This window comes from Salmo trutta, chromosome 5, assembly GCF_901001165.1.
Source record: "Salmo trutta chromosome 5, fSalTru1.1, whole genome shotgun sequence".
NCBI lineage: Eukaryota > Metazoa > Chordata > Actinopteri > Salmoniformes > Salmonidae > Salmo > Salmo trutta.
This window is the reverse complement of record NC_042961.1, coordinates 39,331,023-39,353,330: the sequence shown is the minus strand read 5'-3', so window position 1 is coordinate 39,353,330 and position 22,308 is coordinate 39,331,023. Positions and strand designations below refer to the sequence as shown.

General features: G+C 41.1%; 1 protein-coding gene across 1 annotated transcript; it reads right to left on the bottom strand.

Annotated features, from left to right (window-relative positions):
- Positions 1-16,223: 16,223 nt before the first annotated feature.
- On the bottom strand, positions 16,224-21,806 carry LOC115194127 (acidic mammalian chitinase). The gene is made up of 12 exons (XM_029753531.1): positions 21,697-21,806; positions 21,592-21,618; positions 21,146-21,350; positions 21,004-21,060; positions 20,721-20,886; positions 20,371-20,495; positions 19,850-19,973; positions 19,508-19,690; positions 19,298-19,414; positions 19,036-19,168; positions 18,638-18,920; positions 16,224-16,756 (listed from the first exon to the last, which is right to left on the bottom strand). Exons 1-11 carry the CDS (start codon positions 21,719-21,721, stop codon positions 18,667-18,669), a joined length of 1,416 nt encoding a protein of 471 aa, XP_029609391.1. The 5' UTR covers positions 21,722-21,806; the 3' UTR covers positions 16,224-16,756; positions 18,638-18,666.
- Positions 21,807-22,308: the final 502 nt, after the last annotated feature.

The following is a 22,308-nucleotide window of genomic DNA, read 5'->3' as shown; positions in this document are numbered from 1 at the left end:
TAGGACCTACTGAAGAGATAAGTCTTCAGTAAAGACTTAAAGGTTGAGACTGAGTCTGCGTCTCTCACATGGGTAGGCAGACCATTCCATGAAAATGGAGCTCTATAGGAGAAAGCCCTACCTCCAGCCGTTTGCTTAGAAATTCTAGGGACAATTAGGAGGCCTGCGTCTTGTGACCGTAGCTTACGTGTAGGTATGTACGGCAGGACCAAATCGGAAAGATAGGTAGGAGCAAGCCCATGTAATGCTTTGTAGGTTAGCAGTAAAACCTTGAAATCAGCCCTTGCCTTAACAGGAAGCCAGTGTAGGGAGGCTAGCACTGGAGTAATATGATCAAATTTTTTGGTTCTAGTCAGGATTCTAGCAGCCGTATTTAGCACTAACTGAAGTTTGTTTAGTGCATATGGCTGGATTCAGCTCGCTGCTGTGCTTCCAACAATGTGTATTATACCATCCAGTGTGTGTAAGCGGTACTACACCACCTAGTTTCAAAAGCGTGTCTGCTACCTTTTCATTGGCTCAGAAAGGCTCATGTGATGTCAACAGCAATAGACGGACTTCCGTGTGAGGTAACATTGAACGTGTCTCAACCGGGGCAATCCAAAAACATGTATTTTGTCTCTGTAGGATTTGACATAAGCCCCCCAGGCCTTGTGAGTATGGTATATCTATTGTCTGTGTTAGACAGAGGGGGCCAACAGTAGCGGTCCGTGGGTAAAAATCACTGGGGATGCCAGTCATGGGAAAAAAAGCCATATTACAACCTATGTGTTGTGGTAAATTGTCAAAACTCCCTAGGAGAGGTGGGGGGGTGTGAAGTCAGGCGCAGGAAACTAAATATACAGAGAAAGTGTTTATTCCAGAGTCCTTCAAAACAAACAGGGACAGGACCAGAATAAGCAGTCCACACAAATGGCCCGGAACGCAGTCCAGAAAATACACCTGTCTAAATGAGCCAAAGACATAAAACGCTACCCAAACCCACGACAGGGAAAACAAAACAATCCCGCAGGAACCCAAACTGGTAGGGCGAGAATAAATACCCTACTAATGAATCTAAACAAGAAACAGGTGTAACACAAGACAGACCAAACCAAACGAAAAGGGATCGGTGGCAGCTAGTAGACCGGCGACGACGACCGCCGAGCACCACCCGAACAGGAAGAGGAGCCACCTTCGGTAGAAGTCGTGACATAAATGCGTTGTTTGCTCTATAATCTATGCCTTGCCACTGTGATATATAGGCCTAAGGCAGAGACAATAAGAATACACAGTGGCAGAATAAATTCAACCACACTTTTGTTTCTTCACAAAACTGGAGAGCAACATCTGTCCGGTGGAGTCCACAAAGCAATTTGCATGTAACAAACAGTTATATGACCTCCAACATGGTCAATCAAGTTAATGTTGCCGACATTTCCGGACTACTAAACAACTATTGATTTAGAACACTGGAGAGTTACATCAAGTTACAAAGAAAACAGGAGCTGCCTCTACTATTCCAGCACCATTTCAACTTCAACATCATCAAATCACCTATGCTTAGTCCAATCAATGTAAGCTAAATATCATGTGGCTGTCCATGGTACTGATATCTGTATGTGCGTAAGTAGAAAAAGCATGTTGAGAAAAACAAGTAGAGAAATGCCAGTGCCATCCTCCTCTCTTTCATGTTGCCGAAACGGTCTATGGCTTTGTCATACAGTACATGCTTTTGTTTTTGTTGTCCTAGGCTACCTGGCTAAAATGCTTGCTCGCTAGCCAAACTTCCTTTCATGGGCAATGATTAGCCAGCTAGTTAACATTAGCCTACTACATCTAGCTACATATTGAACTTCCATCCTTTCATGCCAGAGGCACAATGTATGAATTCATCGTAGGATCAGAATCGCCTTTATAGTAAAACCACAAATCCTAATCTCTTCTCCACCCTTTTTTATTGGTCATATTTTTGGGGAAGCCTGGCTTCCCTTGGCATGCATGAATACACGCCACTGGGGGCCAACCATATAATTAGAAATTTGAATACTAGAATGGACATGAACCTTCTTATGATGGGATTAAGATCAGCCATTTTGGTCAGGAATTTAGTCAACCATGGTTTGCCAGTACTGTGATCACATATTGTGTAAAATAAGGAATTAGAATAATTTATCTGCACTGTATGTTTGTTAGTTAGCTAGCCAGAAGTGGTGGAAACAACATCAATTGTCATACTTGAGTAAAAGTAAAGATAACTTATTAATAGAAAATGACTCAAGTAAAAGTGAAAGTCACCAGTAAAATACTACTTGAGTAAAAGTCTAAAAGTATTTGGTTTTAAATATACTTAAGTATCAAAAGTAAATGTAATTGCTAAAATAATCTTAAGTATCAAAAGTATAAATATTTTCAAATTCCTCATTAAGAAAAACAGGAAGCACCATTTTCTTACATTTTTTTTATTTACCGATAGCCAGGGGCATGCTCCAACACTCAGACATCATTTACAAACGAAGCATGTGTTTAGTGAGTCCACCAGATCAGAGGCACTAGGGATGACCAGGAATGTTCCATTGATAAGTGTGTGAATTAAACTATTTTCTGTCCTGCTAACCATTCAAAATGTAACGAGTACTTTTGAGTATCAGGGAAAATGTATGGAGTAAAAAGTAAACATTTTTTGGGGGAATGTAGTGAAGTAAAAGTAAAAGTAGTTAAAAATATAAATAGTAAAGTAAAGTACAGATACCCCGAAAACCTACTTAAGTACTTTACACCACTGCTAGTCAGACAGTTTTAGAGGAATGATTCCATAAATTTTTCTAATGAACTGCCAATATTCCATTCAAACAATGCAATCAATGCACAGTCATACACTGGCTGAAACCAGTTGATGATAGGACTTAGACAAGTTTTAAATGCAACAAGTACTGATATTGTATCATATAATAGCACTCATGGCATTTCAAGAAAACAAAAATTGAGACATTTATTGTCTGTTTACAAATTTAGAGGCTATTTATTCAGAAAATGTGTATAAAACCTGTATTTACAGTATAATTCTATTACAATATTTTAGGTTGACAATCATTCAGTTACACAATTTCTGATATCACATGCCTTACTTTCATTTTCCTACATAAGTACAATCATGTCATTCATTCCAATTACACTGGTTTGGATTTCTCCCTGAAAAATATGTCTGACATTTTCACCCCGTTCTGGAACCTTTGAAGGTTAATGACATATCCCCTCTAGTAATTTAATAGAATCTCTATGGGGCCAACCAGGGGAGAACGACAGCCCCATGGAAGTTAAAGGTCGACCGCGGTACTGCAGGCATTGTTAGCAGAAAACAGGATCCCCCATTATAATGAATGGAAAATGGCAATCTTCGTGGTGAATCTTCTAGTAATTAAAAAAAAAAAGTATGTCCTTGAACAGATTATTTTTAAAATTGCGAACAAAAGTTCTAAGGATAATTTAGTTGCTAATGGCATTCTGCAGTACCCCGGTCGGCCTTCAACTTGTGTTTCTCAATGAGAGGGGTAGCACTGAGGTAGCCTGCAACGTCACTTCCTGGAGTAACTGTGCATGTTATGTTTCCATGAGATGCCATCTTAATGGACTTAATTTGGCTTTAATGTGCTATTGAGTCTTCACATAGGAATTAATGGTGTCATGTAATAGATGGCTTTGTCCATTCATTGGGGCCAACACTACAGTGAAATTCATGGAAGTAATGCCTCAAAATATATATTTTTTATTTTACAATTACTCATAACATAATAATACATTTGAACAGTATAGGACAAATAATCATTCATGTCATGTCATGAAGTCTCTGTTTGCAACAACATTTTTAAAGGATTCAAAGAGTGAAAAGCCATTTATTTTTATTTGATACTCAAGATTTCTATAGAAAACATAACAGATATGGACCAGTCCAGCAGTCTTTTATCCGTGCATAACCAATATAGGCGAAAATCACTCCAAGGCTGTCAGCTCAAGAGAACCAGCTATATGATTTATTCAGATTCACATTCCACACTCTCCAGGTGTTGCCATGCACATGCTTAAATTTGCTGCATTTCATAATGGCAGCATTGGCAATGTTGAAATCTAAAATGAATGGTGAATGACTCAGATTTTTCACTTTAAAATGAATGCCAAAAAAAAAAACAATGATTGCAAAGTTAAACAAACCATACAACTCTGTGCTCAAGGACTACAACACATTTACAACAACACATTTACTTGAAGAACAGTACAGATGCAACGTTTGGTAACAGAATGACGGTTTGTGCTGTTTATGCTGTCATTCTGTTACCAAATGTTTGTTTAACGTTGGAATCATTGGTTTTTGATTGACATACATATTAAAATGAAAAATCTTAGCATCATTCTGTTATCGTGGAAATAACTGTAGGCCAAAAAAAGGGGGTGCAAGGGTTAGGGGTAGGGTAAGGATTTAGGTTAGGTAGTGTTCAGTATGGTGGAGGGAGGAGTGTCCATGTAGTTAATGGCTTCTATTGGTCTGTTTAGTGATCAGGTGTCTTTTGCTTTATCTATGTATTTGTGTCTTAGTATGTCCATCCAGAGACAGAGCAATGAATCTAAGACCCTATTATAACCATCTGACTAATTTGTATTCAAAATCTGAGATGTTGATCAATAGCATACTCTAACTAGTTAACTTCCAGTCAGATCATCAGACCTAAGGGATGTGAGCACGACAACCCTTCTTCCCAGAGGTGTGTGGGGGGATGGGAATAATGCACGTGGCAGGGTAGGAACCATAATTGTTGTTAGTGTTTCCCTGGGGACCATGTTTAGTGGAGGACCGACAGAAAGGTATAAAAGCACCCCTTGGTCCTTTTCAGTAAGGAGCTTTACCCATAGAAATGCATAGGGTTCTCAACTTGTATCTCTGCTCTTATGGCATCTGTGATGGCATGGGCAGGGCCATTGAGGCTAGGGATGGGTACGGTTAATCGATTAATCGACTTGCGAGAATATACATTTAAAAATATAGATATATTTATATATTATAACAATGAAGAGGCTTTGTCTGAATTAAATCAAATTATCAATGTGACATTGCTACAGTACTATATACAAGTATATACTAAAGCTGGGTGACATGGGCAAAAAGTCATATTGTGGTAAATGTAACTATTTTGCTCGAAAAGAATAAATATATCGATAAAAAAATGGTGTTTTAATGGACATTTACTTTACAGTTGCAGCAGGGCTCTAGATATATATTTTTTTCAGTGCCAAGTAAGACAACTGAGATGGTAGCCTATGATTAAAAAAGTCAGCTATTTCATCTGACATATCCAGGTAATGCGCGATTGATATTTTGATGTGCAACCTGTCAAAATAGGATCCAGAATGATCACATTTTTGACATCTTTGTGCATATTGGCCTAGGCTATATTATTCACCACCCCTTGAGAAAGTGGGAACTCACAACACTTAGCTAGATTGCTAACTCTAAATATGATATTGTTGCTACAGTAGATAGATAAATCAATTAGCTGACATGGCTATCAGTAAATGTATTGCACTACAAAACAAGTATATATCCTCAACTCCGCTCCACTTGCATGGTTGTAAAGTGGTGCCAATATTGAAAGGTGAGAAATAAATTATATACTCCCAGAAAGCTGTGACTCTTCTCTATGTAACTAGAACAACAGTAGTTACTTTGAAACCTATATTTTTAGATATTGCATTTTGAGCAATGGTCCATGCGCACAGTGGGGAAAGGAATTGAGAGTGGCTCACTCACACAGCAGCCGACAGCGAAACAGGGACAGGAATATACTGTATTTTCAAAGCAGTAATCAACATAATCGGAAAGGGGGGTACCTAGTCAGTTGCCCAACTGGATGCATTCAACCAAAATGTGTCTTCCACGTTTAACCCAACCCCTCTGAGTCAGAGAGGTGCGGGTGCTGCCTTAATCGACAACTGCACCCGGGGAGCAGTTGTTGTTGGGGTTAAATGCTTTTCTCAAGGGCAGAATGGCAGACTTTTTCAATGTGCCTGCTCAGGTATTCGAACCAGTGACCTTTTAGTTGTTGGCCCAATGCTCTTAAAACCTCTCTAGGCTAGGTGGGACGGTAGCGTCCCACCTGACCAACATCCAGTGAACGTGCAGGGCACCAAATTCAAACTACAGAATTGTAAATAGTTAACATTCTTGAAAATACACATGCAAAATGTCAAAATAAAGTGTAACTTCTTGTTAATCCAGCCGCGGTGTCAGATTTCAAAAAGGCTTTACGGCGAAAGCAAACCATGCAATTGTCTGAGGACAGCGCCCCATCATACAAATGCATAACAATCATTTTCAACCAGGCAGGTGGCGACACAAAAGTCAGAAATAACGATATAATTCATGCCTTACCTTTGAAGATCTTCTTCTGGTGGCACTCCAATATGTCCCAGAAACATCACAAATGGTCCTTTTGTTCGATAAACTCCTTTTTTATATCCCTAAAATGTCCATTTATTTGGCGCGTTTGATTCAGAAAAACACCGGTTCCAACTTGCCCAACATGACCACAAATTATCTAATAAGTTACCTGTAAACTTTGTCCAAACATTTCAAACAACTTTCCTAATCCATCCTTAGGTATCCTAAAATGTAAATAATCAATAAAATTTAAGACGGATTATACTGTGTTCAATAGCGGATAAAATCAAAGTGGAGCGAGCTATAGGTCGTACTTCTTCATTTCTCAAAGGAAAAACATCAACCAATTTCTAAAGACTGTTGACATCTAGTGGAAGCCATAGGAACTGCAACCAGGTGCGTCATAAATCTAGTTTCCCATAGAAATCCACAGACATAATTTTAACAGTTTTAGAAACTTTAGAGTGTTTTCTATCCAAATCTACCAATTATATGCATATCCTAGCTTCTAGGCCTGAGTAACAGGCAGTTTACTTTGGGACGTCATAATACCGCCCCCTATCCCAAAGAAGTTCCGCTAGACTACCTACCGCATAATGAATAGGTTATTACTTTTGACCAAATAATGTTTTTGAAGAATCTACAGGAACCTTGTGTAGAAAAATTACCGGAAATGACTAACATAAGCAAAATGCTTCAGCAAGAGGAAGACAATGTCAGTTACGGTCATTTTCGGGTTTTGGTCCCAGCTCTACTATACACCATGGCATTTGACATTCTTAAAAGGTAGACTCAGTGAAATGACAAAAACTAAGAGCGTTGAAGTGCGAGGCTCAACTTCTCTGTTGTTTTGGTGCCCTGGCAACCACGCTGTGAACAGCGTGAAATGAACCCGTGCACATGTGCAGATACCATGTGTGACTGTGTGAGAGTGAAGTCTTGCATCTCGCTCATCTTAATATCTGCGGTGCTGCTCGTGGCAATTTCATTTTCAGCTTTAATATTGCAGATAGATTTTAGGTTTTATCAAATTAAATGTTTGCATCATTTCTAATCCCCCTTATTTTTTATTTTAAAAAACAAACTTTTGAATGTAGTTTTTATTTGAATGACGTGCACACCATAAAAAAGACATACGGGCAGCAAGCTGTTAATGTCGGGCAATAAAAGCGGCACTACAGTCAGAGGCTCCATATGAAGACTAGCAGCTGAAGTGGGATAGTTCAAATTATTGCAAAATGGAATCAAAATTATGGAATTAAGTTACTTTAGTGAAAAGGTTTAGACTACAACGAGCAACCAACAGGTAGGCTGTTGCTTAACCTGAATGGAGTAGTTGTAGACAAGGACATGGAGCACAGCAAAATAGCTTCAATTAGCCTTGCTAGATAGCTAGTTGGATAACTTAGCTGGATAGCGTAGCTAGATTCTTTACATCGATTTGATGTAGTCAATACAGGCCCTGCCAGATGGTATGATGGATAACCTAAGGCAGCAACAAGTTTGTCTAATTAGCACGAGTATGGCTACTTTCGCTCCCTCTTCTTCCCTCCCGTCTTACACCGGCCCCTACCCTTCCCCCGCCCTGCTGCAGCAGCAAACAGAGCTTTCTGAGTCATGCAGCAAACAAGTGCTGTTTAGAAAAAAAGTTGTATAAAAGTTTCACAAAAAAACACACATATTTAGACTATTCAGATATCCCCCCAAAAATGCATATTATACGAATAGTGAAAATATTTCAAAAGCTCATCCCTAATTGATGCTATCTCCATTTTAAGTAGTACATTTTCTTCTTTTGATGTTTGAAAAAAGTGTAAAGCTAATATTGGTGATTTCACGCCACCTGCAGTGCTGGAGTCAAATATTGTGTATCATGAATTTATTGTGGCCACTACATGGCGGTGATATCGCTAAAAAGCCATTTACAAACTAGGCAAACCAATTTGAAGAAGAAGACAATGCTCTGATCAATGGCTGATTGCTCCCGAACCATATGAATCCCGATCCAGTTGACTACTTTAAAATGGTGGAAGCCCTCAATGGCAATGTCCATGCAAAAACGGGTTATTTACAAGTAATGAAAAGTTGGTAAAACAGTACACACTTACACAAACAGCTTCCTGTTTTAATACTTTCAGTATGAGTTTTAATGACCACAGCTATATATAAACCTAAAAGCCTACAGAGTGAACTCCACAGTATACTGTATACCACCACCTGCATAGGGTGAACTGCATAGTCAACAGATTACGTACAGTAAGTGTTTAAATCATCTGAAGCATGCTTTACTATAAAAGGACGAGGGATAGCAAATAGATCTCATCTTAGTTTGTTACCCAGGCAAGGCAAAGGACCGGTTCAAGGAAGAGAACAGAAAACCGGGAACGAAAATGATCTATACTGTTCCGGAACAGAAACGTTATTTTAAAATCACGGGAACCAGTTAATGATGTTATTTTACGTTCCGGGCATTTTTTTCAGTCCCTCAAAAAACGCAACAAGGCTACTTACTATGCAAAGACCTCACTCAGAAATGTATTCCAGTGTCTGCCTGTCAGTTTAAAGTCTTTGCCAGTGTGTGTACATGTGTAGGCATTTGTAAGTCGCTCTGGATAAGAGCGTCTACTAAATGACTTAAATGTAAATGTAGGCAACCTGCCCTCCCCCTCTGAAACTTAGGCTACTGTAGCCTACTGATGTTACCAGCGTGATTCAGAAAATAGTGAGATATTTAATGAGAGATTTGATTAGCTTTTTCAATGCTAGATAAGGTTACTAAAGTTATCACGTTTGACATTCGATTTATTAACTACAAAAAGGTAATACGTGTTTTTAATTCTGGTTCTGCTCTTCACACACAAGCTTCTTAGCTAGCTAGCTACCTCTGATCCAACGTTAAACCAACTCTCTGAAGTTCAAGGACATTCAAAGTTCCTCCATAGAAGCCACTCCTCCTTAGGTATAATTCTGTAGGTCTAATTCAGATAATACATGTCATAACAAGATGCCCAGCGATTCAAGCCAAGTCTCCTCCTCCACCCTCTTTCACTCACTCCCCACCCGCAAAATTTCAGTCGCATCTCGCGACGCGCCGTAAACTTGTCTGTCCATCGCACTTGGACACAACTAGCTATAGCTTGCCCATTCAATAGCAAGCTGCTCTATCCACACTGATTGGTAAAGTAATTTTAATCAAATCAAATCAAAATCAAATCAAATTTATTTATATAGCCCTTCGTACATCAGCTGAAATCTCAAAGTGCTGTACAGAAACCCAGCCTAAAACCCCAAACAGCAAGCAATGCATGTGAAAGAAGCACGGTGGCTGGGAAAAACTCCCTAGGAAAAACTCCTGAGAAAGGCCAAAAACCTAGGAAGAAACCTAGAGAGGAACCAGGCTATGAGGGGTGGCCAGTCCTCTTCTGGCTGTGCCGGGTGGATATTATAACAGAACATAGTCAAGATGTTAAAATGTTCGTAAATGACCAGCATGGTCAAATAATAATAATCATAGTAATTGTCGAGGGTGCAACAAGCACGTCCGGTGAACAGGTCAGGGTTCCGTAGCCGCAGGCAGAACAGTTGAAACTGGAGCAGCAGCATGGCCAGGTGGACTGGGGACAGCAAGGAGTCATCATGCCAGGTAGTCCTAGGGCTCAGGTCCTCCGAGAGAAAGAAAGAAAGAAAGAAAGAGAGAATTAGAGAGAGCATATTTACATTCACACAGGACACCGGATAAGACAAGAGAATACTCCAGATGTAACAGACTGACCCTAGCCCCCCGACACATAAACTACTGCAGCATAAATACTGGAGGCTGAGACAGGAGGGATCAGAAGACACTGTGGCCCCATCCGATGATACCCCCGGACAGGGCCAAACAGGCAGGATATAACCCCACCCACTTTGCCAAAGCACAGCCCCCCACACCACTAGAGGGATATCTACAACCACCAACTTACCGTCCGAAGACAAGGCCGAGTATAGCCCACAAAGATGTCCGCCACGGCACAACCCAAGGGGGGGGCGCCAACCCAGACAGGAAGACCACGTCAGTGGCTCAACCTACTCAAGTGACGCACCCCTCCCATGGACGGCATGGAAGAACACCAGTAAGTCAGTGACTCAGCCCCTGTAAAAGGGTTAGAGGCAGAGAATCCCAGTGGGAAGAGGGGAACCGACAAGGCAGAGACAGCAAGGGCGGTTCGTTGCTCCAGCCTTTCCGTTCACCTTCACACTCCTGGGCCAGACTATACTTAATCATAGGACCTACTGAAGAGATAAGTCTTCAGTAAAGACTTAAAGGTTGAGACTGAGTCTGCGTCTCTCACATGGGTAGGCAGACCATTCCATAAAAATGGAGCTCTATAGGAGAAAGCCCTACCTCCAGCCGTTTGCTTAGAAATTCTAGGGACAATTAGGAGGCCTGCGTCTTGTGACCGTAGCGTACGTGTAGGTATGTGCGGCAGGACCAAATCGGAAAGATAGGTAGGAGCAAGCCCATGTAATGCTTTGTAGGTTAGCAGTAAAACCTTGAAATCAGCCCTTGCCTTAACAGGAAGCCAGTGTAGGGAAGCTAGCACTGGAGTAATATGATCAAATTTTTTGGTTCTAGTCAGGATTCTAGCAGCCGTATTTAGCACTAACTGAAGTTTGTTTAGTGCTTTATCCGGGTAGCCGGAAAGTAGAGCATTGCAGTAGTCGAGCCTAGAAGTAACAAAAGCATGGATTAATTTTTCTGCGTCATTTTTGGACAGAAAGTTTCTGATTTTTGCAATGTTACGTAGATGGAAAAAAGCTGTCCTTGAAGCAGTCTTGATATGTTCTTCAAAAGAGAGATCAGGGTCCAGAGTAACGCCGAGGTCCTTCACAGTTTTATTTGAGACGACTGTACAACCATCCAGATTAATTGTCAGATTCAACAGAAGATCTCTTTGTTTCTTGGGACCTAGGACAAGCATCTCTGTTTTGTCCGAGTTTAAAAGTAGAAAATTTGCAGCCATCCACTTCCTTATGTCTGAAACACAGGCTTCTAGCGAGAGCAATTTTGGGGCTTCACCATGTTTCATTGAAATGTACAGCTGTGTGTCGTCCGCATAGCAGTGAAATTTAACATTATGTTTTCGAATGACATCCCCAAGAGGTAAAATATATAGTGAAAACAATAGTGGTCCTAGAACGGAACCTTGAGGAACACCGAAATTTACAATTGATTTGTCAGAGGACGAACCATTCACAGAGACAAACTGATATCTTTCCGACAGATAAGATCTAAACCAGGCCAGAACTTGTCCATGTAGACCAATTTGGGTTTCCAATCTCTCCAAAAGAATGTGGTGATCGATGGTATCAAAAGCGGCACTAAGATCTAGGAGCATGAGGACAGATGCAGAGCCTCGGTCTGACGTCATTAAAAGGTCATTTACCACCTTCACAAGTGCAGTCTCAGTGCTATGATGGGGTCTAAAACCAGACTGAAGCGTTTCGTATACATTGTTTGTCTTCAGGAAGGCAGTGAGTTGCTGCGCAACAACTTTTTCTAAAATTTTTGAGAGGAATGGAAGATTCGATATAGGCCGATAGTTTTTTATAATTTCTGGGTCAAGATTCGGCTTTTTCAAGAGAGGCTTTATTACTGCCACTTTTAGTGAGCTTGGTACACATCCGGTGGATAGAGAGCCGTTTATTATGTTCAACATAGGAGGGCCAAGCACAGGAAGCAGCTCTTTCAGTAGTTTAGTTGGAATAGGGTCCAGTATGCAGCTTGAGGGTTTGGAGGCCATGATTATTTTCATCATTGTGTCAAGAGATATAGTACTAAAACACTTTAGTATCTCCCTTGAGCCAAGGTCCTGGCAGAGTTGAGCAGACTCTGGACAATGAAGCCCTGGAGGAATACCCAGATTTAAAGAGGAGTCCGTAATTTGCTTTCTAATGATCATGATCTTTTCCTCAAAAAAGTTCATAAATTTATTACTGCTGAAGTGAAAGCCATCCTCCATTTGCGAATGCTGCTTTTTAGTTAGCTTTGCGACAGTGTCAAAAAGAAATTTCGGATTGTTCTTATTTTCCTCAATTAAGTTGGAAAAATAGGATGATCGTGCAGCAGTGAGGGCTCTTCGATACTGCACGGTACTGTCTTTCCAAGCTAGTCGGAAGACTTCCAGTTTAGTGTGGCGCCATTTCCGTTCCAATTTTCTGGAAGCTTGCTTCAGAGCTCGTGTATTTTCTGTATACCAGGGAGCTAGTTTCTTATGACAGATGTTTTTAATTTTTAGGGGTGCAACTGCATCTAGGGTATTGCGCAAGGTTGAATTGAGTTCCTCGGTTAGGTGGTTAACTGATTCTTGTCCTCTGACGTCCTTGGGTAGGCAGAGGGAGTCTGGAAGGGCATCAAGGAATCTTTGGGTTAATGTTAATGTTGAGTGAATGTAAGAAATGTAAGAAAAAATGTAAGAAAAAATGTATTTCAGAGGTTTAAAAGGAACAGAAGGGAACGGTATAAGCCGGTACTTTTTGGGGGTTCAAACCAGTTCAGAACTTTATTTTGCAGGTGGGAACAATGTAATCTCTATGCCTGTGCACATGTCTGCATGTTCAACTAGTCTACCCTAATGGTATTATGCTGACACAGTTCAACTATCGTTCATACTGTGTTCAACTGGATCCTGGACTTCCTGACGGGCCGCCCCCAGGTGGTAAGAGTAGGTAACAACACGTCTGCCACGCTGATCCTTAACACTGGGGCCCCTCAGGGATGTGTACTTAGTGCCCTTCTGTATTCACTGTTCACCCACGACTGCACATGGCCAAACACGACTCCAACACCATGTCAACACAGTGGTAGGCCTGATCACCAACAACGATGAGACGGCCTATAGGGAGGAGGTCAGAGAACTGGCAGTGTGGTGCCAGGGCAACAACCTCTCCCTCAATGTGAGCAAGACAAAGGAGCTGATCGTGGACTATAGGAAAAGGCGGGCCAAACAGGCCCCCATTAACATCGACGGGGCTGTAGTGGAGCGGGTTGAGAGTTTCAAGTTCCTTGATGTCTACATCACCAACGAACTATCATGGTCCAAACATACCAAGACAGTCGTGAAGAGGGCACGACAAAACCTTTCCCCCTCAGGAGACTGAAAAGATTTGGCATGGGTCCCCAGATCCTCAAAAAGTTCTAAAGCTGCTCCATCGAGAGCATCCTGACCGGTTGCATCACTACCTGGTATGGCAACTGCTCGGCATCTGACCGTAAGGTGCTACAGAGGGTAGTGCGAATGGCCCAGGACATCACTGGGGCCAAGCTTCCTGCCATCCAGGACCTATACAATAGGCGGTGTCAGAGGAAAGCCCATAAAATTGTCAGAGACTCCAGTCACCCAAGTTATAGACTGTTTTCTTTGCTACCGCATGGCAAGCGGTACCGGAGCGCCAAGTCTAGGACCAAAAGGCTCCTCAACAGCTTCTACCCCCAAGCCATAAGACTGCTGAACAATTCATAAAATCGCCACCAGACAATTTACATTGACCCCCCCTCCCTTTTGTACACTGCTCAGTCCCTCCAGGATTCCGCGATTCTGCGATCGCATAATTCAATGCAAAAAAGGGTCCAATCAAAAGAGGGTTCGTAATTGCTACACTGTTACTGTGAAAAATGGCCCAATCCAACCACACGTCAACAAAGTTTTTCCTCCCTGGCCTGTCAGCGTATTCATGTGTGAAGATGAGTGATTGTTGATGGCTGACAGGCAGTACAATGAACAGAAATCACTCTCATTTGCCAACAAAAATAACAGCTAAAGACGGTGCCAAACAATTTCCAAATGTTTTTGGAAATGAGAAAGTCAACAATCAACAGTCACTTTGAATCAGCAAAGCGTATGAGAATGTCAGAACAGTTCCCACAGCAGCGGCAGATCACCATGACTGAAGTGGTAGCAGGAAAGACTGGCAAGCGCTGAAAGAATCAAGGTGAGTGAAGTTTTATTCAAACTTTTTCTCCACTTTAGTAGGGTGGTCGGCACTCTGCTCTCCTCAGTCTGTCTATGGAGAGCGCTGCTCAAAGCACTGAGTGCAATTTGTCAGCTTTGCTATTTTATACTCTGTAAAACTTAATACGGATCACGAAAGCACAATCTTTCTGGATTTAAAAAAAAAAATGGTAATACTGTTTTAAAAGTTAATATCAACCACAATACTCTATTTTTACGTTTTCGGTTCCTTATCTCCCTTACGACCCTTTAAAAAAAAAATCGCAATCTCAAGTATTTTGAAGACAATTTATGCGAAATAAATGTCGATCCTCAAATTGAAAGCGATTGATCAGCTTTGAATCTTATTTTATTTTTGAGAGAGAGTGTGTGAGTGGGAATGGGAGGTGCATCTCGTGTTGATAGCAAACCCCAAGCCTGATGGAGAGGAGAGGTGTGTATGAGTGAATGTGAGAGTGGATTATGACAGAGCTGTTTGTTCAGGAAAATAAACAAAATTGAGCACTTTAGATGTTTCTAATTGTTTTTGTATTATGTATTCTGCTTAAAATCGTCCTAAAACTGAGCACATATGACTTTGTATTGTCTATATGAAATTAACGTGAACTAAAAGATCGCAAAATGTATCGCAGAATTTCAGAAAAGCTGCTTCAAAATCAAGTATTTCTGGCCGCAGAAATCACACAAAAAAATATGCGAAATCCTGGAGGAACTAGCTGCTGCTATTCTCTGTTCATTATCTATGCATAGTCACTTCACCCCCACCTACATGTACAAATCACCTCAACTAACATGTACCCCCACACACTGACTCGGTACTGGTGCTCCCTGTATATCCTCGTTATTGTTATTCTTGTGTTACTTTTTATTATTACTTTTTATTTTAGTCTGCTTGGTAAATATTTTCTTAACTCTTCTTGAACTGCACTGTTGGTTAAGGGCGTGTAAGTAAGCATTTAACGGTAAAGTCTATAATTGTTGTATTCGGCGCATGTGACAAATAAAGTTTGATTTGATTTTGATGACAAATGTGAGTGAAAAACAAACGTTCAAAAAGTAAATTGCCTAGAGAAGTTCTTAGATTACTGTGTGTTGATCATTCGAAATTAAACAACGCGATGAACCAAGTTTGCGGGCATGCCTCATCTACCTAGCGGGGCGGTATCTGCATTCGCTATGAATGCTGGACTTTGTTTCACTATGAACAGATGAATACACAGGAAGGCGAAATTTCCCGATTCTACCAGTGAAATGAAAATGTGCTCGTTCTAGCTTTTGGTTTGGATAATATTAATGTTTACGACAAAAACGTAATGTTGTTAATATAGTAAGGACTATATGCTGTGGCAGAGCCATGGTGAAATTCCCCTTTAACTTGTATTTTTCATTCGGTACATGGGAATTTAACAGCAAAAGTCATTTTTTTATGTGCACTACGTCATCACCCACAGCCTTTTGTCCGGAAAAAGTATGTTTGATGGAAACACATCTCTGGTGGAATGCGCGAACTGTTTTATTCAGAGTTTTGAATATTTGCATGAAAAACTGTTGCAAATAGGATGGAAACCTAGCTTGTGAGATGACACAAAGCCAGTAAATAAAAATAATAACAGGATATTTACTTTGTATAATCAATATAGCATGTGTGTTTGGAAGATACACTGTATATAGTTTCATTCATAAAAATGTGAAAATTGCCCCTCAGTGCTGTAAATAGAGGAGAGTGGGGTAAATTGAGCAAAAGGGTTAGTTGAGCCACCCCGTGTTTCTAGGAAACCATGGTTAGGTTCTGAACAGAGTATAAACTCAAACGGACGACTAGAAAAAGCTCAAACCATGTTTATTCAACCCACTGGTTGCTCCAGCTGCAAGCACACGATCAAACAGGCATGATTAATTCTGTGTATGGAGTTCTAACTTGAAATATACTTATTCCTGTAACTATATAAGGCCTTATCAATTATGTCACGTGGATAATGAATGTATATGTTATTGATAACTGAAGGGTGAAGAAGAGCTTTGTTTATGGAAAGTTACTGTGAGAGAAAAGGGGAACAGAGACTATAACCAAAGTCTTAAACAAAGCAAAATGAGATTAGAGGTGTAACTTCTCCAAACTGCTATCTGTTGCCCAATACTGCCTAAATGTTGCGCTGTTGCTCTTCATCCGATCACTACTCCATGATGTTTACATTAGTGAACAGACTTTGGTTATAGTCTCTGTTATCCACGTGACATAATTGATAAGGCCTTATATAGTTACAGGAATAAGTATATTTCAAGTTTGAACTCCATACACAGAATTAATCATGTGACCAAATATTTAGGATGAGCCGAGGTCACCATTTCATGGAGTCTGTGAAGGAAGAAACCACATGGAAAAAGTGGTTAGCAGGTTAGGTACAAAAAACAGATTTTCACAAAGTCAAATTAATTTATTGTGTTATAGGTTTCATGCTTGTATCTAAACCAAAGTAGATTGATGTACAAAACAGTTGATGTCTCTATAAGCTACAATATAAGGTCCTAAACCTACAGTATATACAAAAGTATGTGGACAGCCTTCAAATTAGTGGATTCAGCTATTTCAGCCACACCCGTTGCTGACAGGTGTATAAAATCGAGCACACAACCATGCAATCTCCATAGACAAACATTGGCGGTAGAATGGCTTACTGAAGAGCTCAGTGACTTTCAACGTGGCACCTTCATAGGATGCTACCTTTCCAACAAGTCAGTTTGTCAAATTTCTGCCCTGCTAGAGCTGCCCTGGTGAACTGTAAGTGCTGTTATTGTGAAGTGGAAACATCTAGGAGCAACAACGGCTCAGCCGCGAAGTGATAGGCCACACAAGCTCACAAAATGGGACCGCTGAGTGCTGAAGCGCGTAGCACGTAAAAATCATCTTTCTTCGGTTGCAACACTCACTACCGATTTCCAAACTGCCTCTGGAACAACGTCAGCACAAGAACTGTTCGTCGGGAGCGTCATGAAATGGGTTTCCATGGCCAAGCAGCTGCACACAAGCCTAAGATCACCATGTGCAATGCCAAGTGTCGGCTGGATTGGGGTAAAGCTCGCCGCCAGTGGTCTCTGGAGCAGTGGAAACATGTTCCCTGGAAAGATGAATCACGCTTCACCATCTAGCAGTCGAAGGATGAATATGGGTTTGACAGATACCAGGAGAACGCTACCTGCCCCAATGTATAGTGCCAACTGTAAAGTTTGGTGGAGAAGGAATAATGGTCTGGGGCTGTTTTTCATGGTTCAGGCTAGGCCCCTTAGTTCCAGTGAAGGGAGATCTTAATGCTACAGCATACAATGACATTCTATATGATTCTGTGCTTCCAATTTTGTGGCAGCAGTTTGGGGATGGTCCTTTCCTGTTTCACCATGACAATGCCCCCGTGCACAAAGCGAGGTCCATACAGAAATGGTTTGTTGAGATCGGTGTGGAAGAACTTGACTGGCCTGCACAGAGCCCTGACCTCAAACCCATCGAACACCTTTAGGATGAATTGGAACGCTGACTACGAGAAAGGCCTAATCACCCAACATCAGTGTCCGACCTCACTAATGCTCTTGTGGCTGAATGGAAGCAAGTCCCAACAGCAATGTTCCATCATCTAGTGGAAAGCCTTCCCAGAAGAGTGGAGGCTGTTATAGCAGCAAAGGGGGGACAAACTTTACATTAATGCCCATGATTTTGGAATGAGATGTTCGACGAGCAGTTGTCCATATACTTTTGGTCGTAGTGTAGCATGAAAGTGTAGCTGTGTGGGCTAATATAGTCCAAATGTTTGCCTTGGGGTAAGCTGAGCCATTGGCCACCATACCCCCATATAAATTATGACATTTTGTTAGTTTTATGCATAATATATTTTTGCAATGTGCGTTGTATATCAACTCAAGATAGTGACCTAAACTTAAAACAAGCAGTGATCTAGCCCCCCTTGAGGTTTTTGAGAAAGCAACCAATGAAGTGAGAAGTTCATTTGAGCAGCAGCAAGGAATAAAACAATTGACTGTAACACTGAAAAGGTACAAAAAAGACAAAAAAGAAAATGAGCATGTACATGTGCGAAAGAGAGGCTATGGTAAAGTATGTTTACATAAATTCAGATTATTTCCAGCGATACACAAGATCCTGAAATATATGTAGATATCTTTGTTAGGAAGAGTATTATATTTCCCTTGACGTAGTGATGCTGAATGTAAAAAAAATGGCTCAACATACCCAACTCTCCCATAGGTCAAATAACAGTCCTAGGGCCAGTTGCAGCATTTGCAGCTGTCACTGAATACTAGGCCAGCGGGGCAGCTCTGGATCCAGGTGATGCCGTTAGCACAGTTATAGAAAGAGCTCGGGGAATCTGCTTTGACATACAACCCACCAGGCCTGCCTGCACAGAAACTACCACCGGGCACAAGGGTAGTAGTGGTGGTGGCCTTAGTTGTGGCCTTGACTGTAGGTGGTTTCCCTGGCCATGGGGTGTGTGTAGGTGGCAGGGGAGGCAGTTCTGGGTGAAAAGAAAACGAAATATGTCTATTCAGAATAGCACTCGACCACAAAAAAAAACATTGACATGTTTGTATATATTTGGACAAGTAAGAAATAGTTGAAACGCGATTTACCAATGTTGAGGAGTTTTTGAAGATGGCTGATCAGGGAATAGTTGCCCTGTCCACATGACTGTCCAGCAAAGTCATCCAAGTCCAGAGTCCAAACCATGGCCCCTCCAAAGCCATTTTCCTTTAGGTAGCCGACCTTAGGAAGGGAGAGCATAAGAAAAAAGCAGGAGCATGTCTTTGATTCTTTTGCAATTTCATTGCATATTTGAAAAATAGATGTTTGGTCCAACATTTTGGATTATAACCCAGGTATACTGCTGCATACCTTTGTGTCATAGCTCTCCCTATTGTCAAATCCCACCCATTGATTTCCTTTAAAGGCATAGGGAACCTTTTGATCCTCAATCCACTGGACACTGGCTCCTTGGAGGAAAGTACAGATCTGGAAACATGAGGGGCAACAGGTTACCTCAATCAAAAAGTTAACTATCAATTTGATACCTTTTCAAAAAAATACGCAATTAAGCCTTACTACCTCATAATAAGACCAGAAACCAGCCTCCCTGGTGAAAGGTCCGGCTGCAGCACCACCGTTGGCTGACGCTCCGACCCCACTATCTACAGAGGCGAGCTGAAACGAACGTCCATACGTAGCAAAGCCCATCATCAGCTTCTCAACAGGGGCTCCCTGATCTCGCCAGTATTTCATGGCAAAATCCTGCCAGGGAGATCGAGACAGAAAAGAGAGACTTTGAAACTAGTTTTGCATGAATGTATACAGTACTTTCTTTACACTCACATTTGATAGGCTTTATTTAACATGTAGACTAGAAGCGTGATTTATGGCGTTTTATTCATTGAAAAGCCCCTTTCTCACTGTGTTAAAGTAGATATGGTCTCCTGTGTCATGGGATCCCTGGTAGAGAGGGCTGTTGTGTCCTGTGAAGGTCTCCCAGGATCCATGGAAGTCATAGGTCATCACGCTAATGAAGTCCAGGTATCTAAAGACAGAAAGGTCATTCCATATGATTTCATATATCAGCTTTCAAATGATATCAAACTCAACAGTTTATCTTTTTCAGTGATAAAGACATGAATGTCTCATGGTAGGGTGGGGTATGCAAAAGTGGTCACCTTTGTGCACCTCTAGCTCCTAAATGTTTTGGCATTCACATCCAAAAAGTCACTTTCTGACCACTTCCACCATGAGCAAACATGAATGAAAGGTTTCATTCAAATCAAAAGAGGTGCAGTCAAAAAGGGATTGAAATTTATGGAATGACCCAGAAGACAAGTTTCATTAATACACATCCATTAATCCAAATGGGATCCTGTTCACTGTATTATTGTTTTCTAAAATGTGACTAAGGTGGTTATAATGTTAAAATCCATATTTACTTAGCAATTTCTGCAATTTCATAGCCAGAATCAATGGTCCCTTTCCCAGCAGCCACAGCAGCAGTAAGCAGCAGCCTGGGGCGGCTGACTGCCTTGCCCTCAGCCTCAAAGGCCTCCAGGAGCTCCTACAAAAACAACAGATGTCTTTTTACCCATATGGCATTACATGTATTGCCATATGGAAATGTCTGAACATCCCTAAATAAAAGTCTAGTAGCATTGTTTCCCAAAACTAGCTACACCCCGGCTCAACCATAAACCTAGCCTGAACCCTGGCCTTTAACCCTAGCTTCATGTCCACATCCTGGCCTAACTATAACCATAGCCATATCCCTAACCCTAACCATCACCTTGCACAACAGTGTGAATCTGTGCTTGTCCTCTGGAGGGCTTCCCCGTGCTCCAGGGTACTCCCAGTCCAGGTCCAGCCCGTCAAAACCATGCCTCCGAAGGAAACTAATCGAAGACTGGATGAACTTCAGCCGATTGTCAGGTGATGAAACCATGATACTGAACCTAGGGAGAATTGGGGATGCTCAAACAAGTTGACTTAACTAAATATAAAAGATATTATCAATCCTTCAAAAATATACTACCTTTTACCATGTAAATATAAGAAATTAGATCTCTCACTGTTGTGTGCCAAAGTTCCATCCACCGACAGCCAAAAGTGTTTTGAGCTGAGGATTTCTGTTAGATGACAAAAATACAATTACTATTGTCAGTAAACAATTACCCCTGAACATCTCAGAATGTCTTGGTAAAAGATGCAAACCTGTCTTTAAGTCCATTGAAGGAACTGTAGAGGGTCTCATCATTCCACTCATAGGTGGCAAGCTCATTGGCAGGGTTGATAATGGAGAAGGCGTAGATCAGGTGAGTACACAGGTGAGGGTCAACATTAGCCGGCAGGAACTTCCCAGTTCCAGGTCTGTACTGGGACCAGTTGGTAAAGTAGCAGACCAGTTGGGAGGTCGAGCCTTAGACAGGAACAGAATGTCTATCATATATGGTTTTTGCAGAGTCACTGTCAGAATTTCCCAGGGTGACAACTTCATGGTAGCATCGTCCTTATATATCACAATTTTTAGATGACTGATACAAACAAACATAATTATCTTGATGAATACTGAGTGACAATTCAAGTAAAAAAAATCCTAAAATGTTGATATAATAATGTGTGGGAAATGTCATAATGTTTTTTTTAAAGTGGAAACTCACCCAAGTGGCACAGGGCGAAGCACAGACCTTCAAAAGCACATATTTAGAGTTAATAAAAATTTCACACAAACAGAATATATGTGAACATATTAATAATGTTTTTACCTGCAAGTAAAGTGAGCTTGCTCATTGTGCCTGCTTCTCTGCTAGATAGGTTAGAGGGCTTATTTATGTCCGTCTTAAAAAGAGGAAGAAGAAAAAGGAGATGACAACTATTTGCCCATAATTTTTTGTTCCACTTTCTATGACTAATTATTAACCCGAGTAAATCATCTGACTTTCCCAGAAACAGTTCTGTCATTGTAGTGGAAATATTTGTACAGTGGCTTGCGAAAGTATTCACCCCCCTTGGCATATTTCATATTTTGTTGCCTTACAACCTGGAATTAAAATGTATTTTTTGGGGGGGGGTTTGTATCATTTGATTTACACAACATGCCTACCACTTTGAAGATGCAAAATATTTTTTCTTGTGAAACAAACAAGAAATAAGACAAAAACTGAAAACTTAAGTGAAAGATTAGTGGAATCTGTGTGGGTAGCTGGACAAGTAGGATGACTGACAGTGAGGGTGAACAGGTGGTCACGGGTCAGGTGACAGAGGAATGGATGAGACTGAGGCAGGAATTCCTTTAACCATAAAGTGGTATATTTACTGAGTAGTCTGTGCTGCATAACAAAGGAAACAGAATAACGTGTATCCAATCAAATCCATCA